This window comes from Rhodotorula toruloides, assembly GCF_000320785.1.
Source record: "Rhodotorula toruloides NP11 unplaced genomic scaffold Scaffold6, whole genome shotgun sequence".
Taxonomy (NCBI): domain Eukaryota; kingdom Fungi; phylum Basidiomycota; class Microbotryomycetes; order Sporidiobolales; family Sporidiobolaceae; genus Rhodotorula; species Rhodotorula toruloides.
Genome location: NW_015622966.1, coordinates 733,153 through 743,732, shown reverse-complemented (window position 1 = coordinate 743,732; position 10,580 = coordinate 733,153). Strand labels below are relative to the sequence as shown.

General features: G+C 61.9%; 5 protein-coding genes across 5 annotated transcripts; 1 reads left to right on the top strand and 4 right to left on the bottom strand.

Annotated features, from left to right (window-relative positions):
* Positions 1–524: 524 nt before the first annotated feature.
* Positions 525–1,079, bottom strand: RHTO_07376 (uncharacterized protein; the record flags this gene model as incomplete). The annotated part of the gene is made up of 2 exons (XM_016421034.1): positions 525–977; positions 1,035–1,079. The coding sequence occupies 2 exons, from the start codon at positions 1,077–1,079 to the stop codon at positions 525–527; spliced, it is 498 nt and encodes a 165-aa protein (XP_016274761.1).
* A 748-nt stretch (positions 1,080–1,827) lies between these two features.
* Positions 1,828–2,773, bottom strand: RHTO_07375 (uncharacterized protein; the record flags this gene model as incomplete). The annotated part of the gene is made up of 2 exons (XM_016421033.1): positions 1,828–2,295; positions 2,357–2,773. 2 exons carry the CDS (start codon positions 2,771–2,773, stop codon positions 1,828–1,830), a joined length of 885 nt encoding a protein of 294 aa, XP_016274760.1.
* Positions 2,774–3,211: 438 nt separating this feature from the next.
* Positions 3,212–4,038, bottom strand: RHTO_07374 (30S ribosomal protein s13; the record flags this gene model as incomplete). Its single annotated transcript, XM_016421032.1, has 4 exons — positions 3,212–3,284; positions 3,388–3,854; positions 3,929–3,975; position 4,038. Coding segments are annotated over 4 exons (588 nt in total).
* A 286-nt stretch (positions 4,039–4,324) lies between these two features.
* RHTO_07373 (neuroguidin-like protein) lies at positions 4,325–5,617 on the top strand (the record flags this gene model as incomplete). The annotated part of the gene is made up of 4 exons (XM_016421031.1): positions 4,325–4,476; positions 4,538–4,839; positions 4,894–5,043; positions 5,103–5,617. 4 exons carry the CDS (start codon positions 4,325–4,327, stop codon positions 5,615–5,617), a joined length of 1,119 nt encoding a protein of 372 aa, XP_016274758.1.
* A 237-nt stretch (positions 5,618–5,854) lies between these two features.
* Positions 5,855–10,507, bottom strand: RHTO_07372 (mitogen-activated protein kinase kinase kinase; the record flags this gene model as incomplete). Its single annotated transcript, XM_016421030.1, has 7 exons — positions 5,855–6,338; positions 6,396–6,696; positions 6,750–8,362; positions 8,418–8,579; positions 8,637–10,051; positions 10,108–10,252; positions 10,344–10,507. 7 exons carry the CDS (start codon positions 10,505–10,507, stop codon positions 5,855–5,857), a joined length of 4,284 nt encoding a protein of 1,427 aa, XP_016274757.1.
* Between the last annotated feature and the right edge of the window lie 73 nt (positions 10,508–10,580).

Genomic DNA, 10,580 nt, shown 5'->3' with positions numbered 1-10,580 from the left:
CCCTCCGCTCCTTCGACCGGCTGAACGACCCTCCAGGCGACAGATGCATGTTGGCACTCGCAATTATGCACAACCGGTGGGATGTAAGGCGGCGCGCAAACTCAAAGGAGGCCAAAGCTGGTTCTTGCGAACGTTCGGATAAGTCGACGAGCAGCGCCCGCCGAGGCGGGCGTGCAAGCAGTCGGCGTGTCAGGGGATGCCGCGCCTCTTTGCGGAGGAGCAAACGTCGAGGCGTGAAGCGTCACCGGTTCGCGTAAAGGAGAAGAAGCGAGAGCGCGAGACGGCGCGAAGTCTATTCGCTTTCGCAATACAAACTCGGGCTAATGAGCGATTACAAACCGCTCGCCGAGACGACGTTGGCGGAAGCTGGTAAGCAAGAAAGGGTAACAATTTGTGCGAGAGCCTCCTGCAAGCAAGGCCGGGTCGCAGAAAGCCTGTCGCTCTTGGTCGCTCTCGTCCTTCCTCGGGTCGCTTCAACTCGCATCAAGCGCGGCGGAGTCGTTGCAAGCGACAATCTCGTTTCATTACGTGCAGTCGTAGTGGCGCGTCCACAGCAGCCATCTCGGGATCCTCCCCTCCTTCTCCCGCTCTTCGCCCGTCAACTCGCGCTTCTTCGGCCATCGAGAAGCCGCAGATGGCTGAGTACGGCGGACCGTCATGGTCGTCGTTGAGTAGTGGTCGACTTTGAGTTGCGAGAAGGTCGCAAACAGGCGACGGAAGCGAGCGTGCGCGTCCGGAGGTAGCTGAAAGACGCGTGGGTCGATGTCGATCATGCTGTGCGCCTCCTCGCCGCCACCGTTGTGAGCCGTCTCGGAAGATGCTGAGGGATAATCGGCGCTCTCCTCCGCCACGTATGGAATCGCTACCGCGCAGGAGACTTCGAAGTCGAAATAAACAGAACCCGGCTCGTTCCGATGAGTAAGGAGTTCAGGCGCTGCAAGGGCGAGTCCGAAGTGTCGCAGCACAGCTTGAATACTCTGTGCACAGTCAAGCATCAGCGTTGCTTCGCCTCTTCCTCATCCCCAGCGACGCACGTTCTCCTGCCCTTCGTACAAGTCATGCAAGCCACCCGCGTCCATGAATGCATCGTAGCATCCTTCACAGCTAGCTAGGTGCCAGACGTCATCCAATCTCTGGGCGTGCGCGAGACAGATGCTGCAATCGCATTCCTCCTCCTCGCCGTGATAGCCTCGAACGAAGCTGTTCACCTCTTCGACGAAGAAATTGCTCGACAGCTCGGCCTTGACCGTCTCCCAGATCTCGTCCGGCAAATCAGCAACCGTCTTGCGTCCCGGCGAGGCGACCGCTCGCAAGTCGCCCCTCCTTCTCCTCTCGCTCGGATCAAGTCGATGGCGAGACAGACGGGCGCAATCTTCGGCCAGGCCCGAGCGGCGACTACGAGAGGGAGAACCTTGATGCAGACGCCGTAGAAGAGCGTCGCGCTCGAGCCGCACATCGTACGAAAGTCGCTTGAACTCGGAAGGGTGATGAGGATGGACAGGGTCGAGGCGGGCGTCGCGAGGGTTCGTGGCAGCTTGGACAGGTCTCAGAAGTCGACTCAAAGCAATGGCAACGTTTACGACCCTGCTCAGCGGGGACCGGCGAAAGCGAGTGAAGGGTTGGGGGAAGGAGATTGGCGACGAGCGCAGGATGCCGGCTACTGGCTCCCGTGGGCCTCGTCCTGTGTATGAGCGCTATTTGCTGACACAAGCGAGGTCGGTGCGGCCCACGCATCCGACCATTCGTCGTTCTCGCAGGAAGCACCGTTTCAATGGCTCACATCTCAGCGAGACGGCACGCCATCGTACCAAACAGCGTTGCCGTAACTCATGCGCACTCGTACGCACGGGTCCACAATAGCCACCTCGGAACCCTCCCTTTCCTGTTCCCCTCCAACCTCTTCTGCCGCGACGGATCGACGGCCCTAACGTTCTTGTCCGACGGAGTCGGCGGCGGCGGGGGCTGACGCGAGACGGTCATAGTCGGGTAGTAGTCGGCCTCGAGTTGTGGGAATGTGGTGAACAGGCGGTGGAAGCGAGCGCGTGCGTCGTGAGGAAGCTCGAAGATGTGCTCGTCGAAGTCAATCATGGCGTGAGATTCGCCGCCGCCTCCTCCGTCGTCGATCGTTTCGCACTCTGTAGAGGGGTAGTCGCTTCCTGCATGCGAGGAGAGCGGGATCGCAATGGCGCAGGAAACGTCGAGATCAAACCATGCACCTCCGGAGTCTTTCTTGCGACTGACGAGTTCAGGTGCTGCGAGGGTGAGCCTGAATGGACGCAATACGACTTCGATACTCTGCTGGGTCCCGTAACGCGTCAGCAATGAGGCTAGACCTGCTTCCCACGTGAGAACGCACCTCCTTCTCCTTCGCGTACCAATCACGCAGCCCGCCAGAGTGCAGGAAGTCGTCGATGCAGGCGTCGCAGCCAGCGAGATACCAGATATCAAGTACCCCTGAGCTGGCAGCGAGACAGCTCCGACAGTCACAGTCCGGGTCCCGGTGATAGCTCCGAACGAAGCTGTCCGCCGCCTCAACGAAGATGTCGCTCGACAGTTCGACCTTGACCGCCTCCCATATTTCGTCCGGCAAGTCGGCGACAGTTTTGGTTCCTGCCGAGACCTCGACTCGCAAGTCTCCCCGCCTCCTCCTCGCTCGGATCAGGTCGACGGCGAGGTAAACAGGTTCGATGTCGGGCCAGGCGCGGGCAGCGACAAGGAGAGACATCGCTTTGACGCAGACGCCGTAGAAGAGAGTCGCGCTCGAGGTGCACATCGTGGCAGAGTGGGTTGAAGTGGGAGGAGCTGATGAAGTTGGAGTGGGTCGAGGCGGGCGTCGTGGGAGACTGGCGCAGCTCGAGATCGACGTGAAGTGATGTGGAATCGTGTAGCAATGCGTTGCGAGCTTCTCAAGCGATGAGCCGTACAAGCGAGCGAAGCGTTGGGAGGAGGGGGCGCGCGAGAGGACGACGAGTAGCACTTTCCACGAGAGCAGCTCGCTGACCTCCATACCGGCGTCCTTCGTTCGCACAGTCACCGTCTATCGCGTCCTTGAGCGGTACACGCTTGTGCCCTTCTATCAGCATTACTCGCAACGCTCACTCGTACAATTCTGCCAGCCCAGGACGGGGCGAAGCAGGATCGCTTGTGAAATGCTGCTGCGTTGCGAGTGTACGAAGGGAAATAGACTGAATGGGCGTGAGGCGGCTGACGCTCATCGGAAGAGCGAGGAGAGGGATGGTCGGCCGGTGGACGCGTGCAATGTCCGCAATGACTCCAAGACACAGCTGCGAGCAGTACAATCGAGTCAGCGGCTTGTAGGAGATGTGCCACATCACGCGCCTAGGCGAGAGCTGGCGCAAATTCGCGTATCAAGGAGGAGAGACGCACCCGGATCCCGCCTGACTCGCATTCGCAACCGTGCTGTACGCCCTCCGCTCGAGCCTGTTGAGCCTCTTCGCCGTCTTGGCGTTCGGGTGGCTCTTCTGTCCGCGCACGGGCAAGCGCATCGCGTGCCGCAGGCCCCTCCAGGTGCCGATGTTGTACAAGTGTGCGATGTCGGCGCGGTACTTTCGCAGCAAGTCTTCCTCGATCATCAAGTTGACGAGCGGGTCCCTCTCTGCGGCCGGCGGGTCTCGCGGGATGAGCTTGTCGGCTGGAGGGGGAGAGACGGCGGAGAAGGGTCTGAGAGGAGTTGAAGGGCGAGGGTGTGCGGAAGGGGCGGAGAGGAGGGCGGAGAGAGCGTTGAGTTGGCGTTCGCTGAGCTCGCGGACAAGCAGCTGATCGTGGAACTGCAGCCGTGCCATGATGCGCTCCGCGATGACGGGTCCGACGCCGTAGAACCCGCGGATGGCGATCTGTGTAGCGAGCAGCGGGACGTATCAGCGATGCTCCTCATGGCACGGTTACGCCGCCTCGCAACGTGGCGCACCTTGACCAGCTTGTTGTCCTGGAGCGTCTTGCCGAGCAAGTTGACCACTGTACATCACGACGCGGGAGTCAGCGGGTGAGACGGACTGATATGAGAGTACCTAGCGCACTGCTGGGTAGTCTCGGCGGTCGTCAGAAGGTGTGGATGAGGAGGGTTACTTGGGTTGTCCTGGTAAGGAGATGAGGGTGAGCGGCACGACCGCAACACCTCGCGCGCGTGTGCAAAGTACGCACCTGGGTCAAGTAAGGGGTTCTCGAGACTTCAAGCTGGTCAAAGCGCCAGCAAACAGCAGTGAAAGCGAGGGGAGCGGTTGGTCGACCCTCGGAAGCTTTGGCCGGGACAGCTCGACCTCGACACCCACCGCGACATCGCTCTGCTGCTCTGCTCGTGTCTGCGATGGACAGTGGCACTGGACTAGATCAACCTGCGCATGCCTCGCTGAACGGCGCGGTTGTCAGCGACGAGCTTGCCACCGTTCGCTCGCTTCTCGGAGAGATCAAGTCGGGCGTACAGGCGGTCAAGGACTCGGCAGACGGCTGGAAGCAGCGGTGCGTAGACTAGGAAAGGGTCCAACAGGGCTTGCAGCTGACCAGAAGCTTTTCCACGCAGCCTCACCTCGACGTCGGATCTCGCCTACCCCTCTGGCATCTCGCTCCTCTCGCTCAAGAACCACCTTCTCCTCTCGTACATCCAGCACCTCCTCGCCCTCTTTGCCGTCAAGCTGCAGGGCCGCTCGCTCGCCTCGACCGAAGGCCCGGCGGACGTTGTCGCCCAGCTCGTCAAGCTTCGCGTTGTCCTCGAGAAGATGGGACCGCTTGAGCAGCGGCTGAAGTACCAGGTCGAGAAGCTTGTACGCAAGGCGGACCAGTTTGACGAGGAGGGCGCACAAAACGAGGAGGATGTTCTGAACGGTGCGTTTCGCTCCCTCTCACTCTGAAAGGCTGTACTGACAGTTCTGCTTGTAGACCCGCTCGCGTTCCGGCCGAACCCGTCGAACCTTGTGCTGGATCGTACGGTGTCGGAAGGAGAGGAGGAGGAGGAGGCAGAGGAGCGGTCAGGCGTGTACCGACCGCCTCGACTGGCTGCGATGCCTTATGTCGAGGGTCCTGCCAAGGGTGCGTTCGTGACCTCTCCCTCTCCGTGTGAGTCTGCTCACAGTCTTGTTCACTTACAGGCAAGAAAAAGAAGCGCGAGGCAACAATGCCGTCGCACCTCATCAACGACATGTCGCTCGCGATGACCTCGTCGACTCCCTACGCCGAAGCCACCTCCGGCTTGTCCGTCTCGTACGACCCATCGCTCAAGTCAGGCGCCAAAGCACGTCTCGACAAAATCCTCGACTACGAGACGTCCAACTTCCGCCGTCTCGGGAAGAGCAAGAAGGACGAGCGCGACCGGCGCAGGATGGAGGAGGAGGTTGCGTTTGGCGGACTGGGCGCAGGAAAGGGCGGCAAGCGACGTCTCGGCGGATTCGGCGCCGAGTTCGACGATCTCTTGGGCGACCACCGTGGCGGCGAGAAGCGCAAAGCGGCGGCTTATGAGCAGATGTCGGGCTTCAAGCGGCCCAAGGTGGCGGCGCGGCAGAGGGACGAGGACGGTGCGGGTACGAGCGGGTTGTCAGGTGCTGGCGGGAAGCGCAAGAAGTCGGCGTTCGACAAGGCGGTCAAGCGGGCGAACTCGAAGCGGTGAGGCGGATGTTGTGTTGGGCTGCTGTCGTAGTGAGGCTGGCAGCAACGGGCACTCATATGCGCCCTGGACACTCCTCGAAGCACTGCCGGAAGCGGAGAGCGAGGAGTTTGCTCGTGTCCTCGACCTAGGAATGTGGCGAAGTGCGCGAAAATGGGATGTGCAGTAACAGAGAGTGTGTCACAACATGTGCAAACTAACGTCTAGGTACAATTGTGAGAGAGCGTCCGTGTATAGCGTTCAGTCCTCATCCTCGTCCTCCTCCCGCAAGGCTGCGAGTCCACGCTCGTCATCGCTGTATTCGCCATCCTCAACCTCCTCGTCCTGCGCATCGTAGCCTCCCTCCTCGGGTCCGGCGTAACCCTGGTCCTCATCGTATTCCTCCCGGTCATTCTCCTCCGGCTCCTCGAGGATCACGCCCGGCGCTCCAGGCTGTCCCGACTCGCCTTCCGGCCCATACGACGACGGCGTGATCGAGTACGCGCCCGAGCTACCGCTGCTGCGGAAGCTGCTCGTCGGGCCCGACTCCTCCTCGTAGGCTGCCTGGATCTGCTCAGTCGCCTCCTGGATCCACGGGTGGACCATCAGCTCCTCCGCCGATGGACGCTTGTCCGGGTCGATGGTGAGGCACTGGCGGATAAAGTCGATGCCGAGCTCCGACAACTGATGCGGCTCGGGAAGAGGCGGGTGCTGGACAGCGATGCCAATGTGGAACATGATGGCCCTGCGGACAAAGAGCGTGAGCGGGACGGCAGCCGGCGGAACGAGCTGGAATACGTACCACTCGTTGTCGAGGTTGCTCCACGGGCGCCTGCCAGTCGCGCACTCGAGGATGACGCAGCCGACGGCCCAGACGTCCATCGCGCCCTTCTTTCCCCTCCGCTCGCCCTTGACCGTTTCGGGCGACAGGTACATGGGTGTCCCTGTGAGCGAGTTGGCGTCCGCCGGGGCCGCTGCGGGGTCGAGAGCGACGGGCGCGCCGATGCGGGACCGAGAGGCGAGCGTCTTCTGGTTCTTCGCGAGGACCTTGGCCGCGCCAAAGTCGACGAACTTGATGGTGCCGTTCCCGTCGAGGAGAATGTCTGCGAAGGTTGGAGTGAGCCCAGGTCAGAAGGTGATGAAGAGGAAGACGCACTGTCGGGCTTGATGTCGCGATGCACGACGTTTTGGGAGTGCAGGTAGACGAGGCCGGAGAGCATCTGCAAGGCGTAGATCTGGATGATGATCTCGTCCTCGATGCGGCCGTGCTCGAGGAGGTTCGCGAGACTGCCGCCGGGGCAGTACTCCTCGAAGATGTAGACCTTGTCGCGGTGGACTTCGATGCCGTAGTACTGGACGATGTTGTCGTGTCGCAGCATCTCCATGACCTTCATCTCGTCGCGGATCGTCTTGACGAGGTGAGGAGCCGACTGCAAATCCTGGAAGCGGATCTCCTTGACGGCGAGCTCCTCGCCCGAGTCGAGGTTGACAGCGAGGTAGACGTTGCCGAACGTGCCTCCGCCGATGAACTTGCCTTGCTGCCAGCGGAGCGAGATGTTCGAGAGAGACGATGAGGCGAGGAAGGCGAGAGAGCGGTCTTCGGCGAGGTTGTGGTCGAGGACGCGTCCAACCGCTCGGTTGCCCGCCTCGACTGCCCGCCGCGAGTCCTCGACCGCCTTCAACGCCTCCATGCGCTGCTCCCACGCCATCGCAAGCGAGCCGACGCTCGACTGGCTGTCCTCGTCCTCGCCCTGCTGCCGCGTTGCCCTGAGCGCCGCAAGCCGCGCTGCCAGCTGCTCTTTCGTCGCCAATCGCGCTGCGTCGATGCGCTCCTGCTCCTTTTTCGCCTCGTAGCTCGACCTCGCGCCGAGGATGTCGAAGTGGGAGATGAGGAGCGTCATGCAGCTCGCAACCTTTGAGCGGAGCAAGGCGAACTCGCCCTCGCTGAACTGGAGGATGTTGTCGTTCTTCGTCATGCTCATGGCGAATTCGAGCGCAGCGACGGCCCACTTGAACGTTCGAGGGTCGGTCGGCACGCAGTCGTCGCAGATGAACGCAACCCACTTGATCGAGAACTTCATGAGGACGAGGAGGAACCTGCTGCGCAGGGCGGGCTCAATGTACCGCAGACTGCGCGTGCCGAGGTCGGCGGCGAAGGTGAAGTACGAGCCGAGAAGTTCCTGCGCCTGGCCCGGTCGTCGCTGCGAGACGGCTTTGACGCGCTCGTATGCGCCCAAGACGGTCTCGGCGAGTCGATAGATCGCTCGGCTAATCTTGCGCGTCTCGCGATTGACGCTCGCAAGATGCGCCTTGTGCTCGACGACGGTGTTGCGCTTGAAGGCGGGGAAGAGGTCGAGGAAGGTCTGCTTCGAGCGTGCGAGGCGGGCAGCGGGACCATCCGAAACCAGTCGGACGCGGCGTTCTCGGAGATCGTAATCGACCTTGCCGCCCAAGTTGAGATCCATGACGCGGCCGGTCCAGACGAACGGGTCGCGAGGCGAGAGGAGGAGGACGTAGTGCATCGGGTGCTCGGGGTGCTCGGGCGCGTCGTTCTGCGTCTCGTTCGAGAAGCAGCGGACGAGAATTTGTCGCACGAGCTCGGGGTGCTCGTGCAGGGAAGGATCGGCGACAATGTATGTTGCTTCGGCTTCGTAGACGTCGGTGTAAACGAGGAAGTGATCGGAGTCGACCAGCGACTCGATGAAGGTGCCAAGGTCGATCCCGTCGAGCGAGTACTCGGCTGCGTTCTCGAACCGGAGGAGCATGCTCCTGTAGCCGTAAACTTGGTGAGCCGGGCACAGTGGGGCAAGGCTGTCAAGCGCACCTGCCGAATCGCAAAAGCTTGCGATGCCGTGCGCGGACGTTGTCGAGCGTCTGGCTGAACCACCGCGAGGTCTCCTGAGCCGTCATGTCGCGCGTCTCGAGCACCTGGAGCTGCGTCTCGAAGTAGCTCATGACGCGGACGAGAAGGCGATGGGTGAGGGTGCTGCGCAGTGGTAAGTCGTCAGCGAAAGATCCGCGAAGAAACGCGTCGAAGGCGCACCTGAAGTGCTCGCCCACAAGCAAGTCTCCGCCGTCAATCTCCTCGGTCACGGTCGACAAAAAGCCCCACTCGTTCTCGACGATCTCGGTCTCTTTGAAGTAGATCGCCTTGCTCGGGCTCTTCAGCTTCCAGTGAAGGAGCTTGAAGAAGAACCGAAGCGTCGCAAGGAGCGTCTCCTCGTACCCGTCGACTCGCTCGGGAAGAGCCCAGCCCGTGACGGGTTCAGGCGTCGCAAGCTCGGTGTATTGTCGCTTGATCTGACACGCGACCTCGAGACCCTTGCGAAGGTCGTTCGTGAGCTGGTCGATGAGGATGACGGAGGGGTCGTGGATGTTGGAGACGGAGTCGAGGGTGGTTCGGAGCGCTTCTTGTGCAAGACGGGAGGGGAAGATGGCGAGTCGGAAGAGGTCGTCGGTGAAGCCGGGCAGGTTCATCTCGGCGAAGAGGGGCTGGAGGTCGATGACGGCGGCCTTGGCGGTATCGACGAGCGAGAAGAGGTCGGTCAAGATGCGCTTCTCGAACGTCTTGGCGAGACTGTCCTCGCGCACGATGACGGCGACGAAGCCGCGGTCGGCCGCTGGAGGGCCGTTCGGACCTGCGCCGTTTGGCGTCACCGTGCCAGACTGTCCCGGCTGACCAGTCGGCGTCTTGCCGTCGTCCCCAGAGAACGCCAGCTGGCTGAGCTTCTCCCAGTCACCTCCAGTCCACTTCTGCAAGATCCCGACCGTCACCTTCAATCGCCGAGTGATCTGCTGCCATGTCCGCAACGCATCGAGGCGCTGGACAACCTCGTCCGACGTGAAGCCCTCCTTCTCCAGCGACAGCGCCTTCCTCGAGGGATACAGCGTCTCGCACCAGTCGACCCGCTTAAGCAGACTACCGACCTGATCCGCCGCGTTTCGTTGCCGAATGGTCGAGTCGATCTCGATTCCTCCTTCCTCCTGCTGGAGGTCCGTCACCCGGAACTTCGAGACCTCCTCCAGCACGTCGTCGACCTTGGACCGCGCCTCTTCGAGAAAGCGCGACTCCTCATCCGCTGTCCGCCCTCGCACTTTTGCCCGCAACAGCAGCCATATCGCATATGCGCGCTGCCTCCTCCCGCTAGAGAAGCCGTCAACGAAGCCGTTCTTGAGCGACTTGGTGCCGGACAGCGAGGCGGTCGATAACCGTGTCTTCTCACTCTTGAGGACATTGCCCGAGAGAACGTTATTGAGCATGTGCTGCCATTCGAAGCGCGCTTTGACCTCTGGCGAGTCGTCCTCGACTTCGGAGGGTGTCTCCTCGCTCGAGAGGGTGTGGCCTTGACCGGGCATCAGGTTGTACGAGACGGATGGTCGTCGGTAGGTCGACAGTTCGGAGGGTCCTGCCCGGCCGGACTGCTCGTCGTCGTCGCCCTCGCCGTCGTCGTGCTCGTCCTGTGGACACCTCAGGGTCAATCAACGGGCTTGGGATGAGGCTCAAGCGTGCGCACCTCGCTCAGCACCCATCCGAGATCGCCCTCGCCGAGGACGTCGCTGTCCTCGTCCGCCGAGTCCTCGTCGCTGTCGAGCCTGCCGAGTCCGCGCGAGTAGTACAACCTATCTGGGTCGTCCTCTGCGTCGTACATCGCGCCATGGCTGTTTGTGAAACCGATGCAGTCATGCGGGGAGCCACTCGCCGAAATCAGCGCGACTCGACGTCGACAGCGACAATGAGAGGTGTACGCACACTGGACCGCCATCTCCACCCCTGCTGATGCCGATGAACGACCTGCCCGTCGCCCTCCTGCGCGAGATGGCGTGCGACGCGGCCAGGGAGGACTCGCGGGCACTCTTTGCGTGAGCCTTTGCGAGCGAGGCCTGCGAGGCGGACGGCGGCGGTCGCGAGGGCATCCTGCCACGAGTCTCGCCCAGTCAGAGCAGTCCAGACAGCACCAGCAGCGAGAGCGAGAGTTGGTCGTTCGAC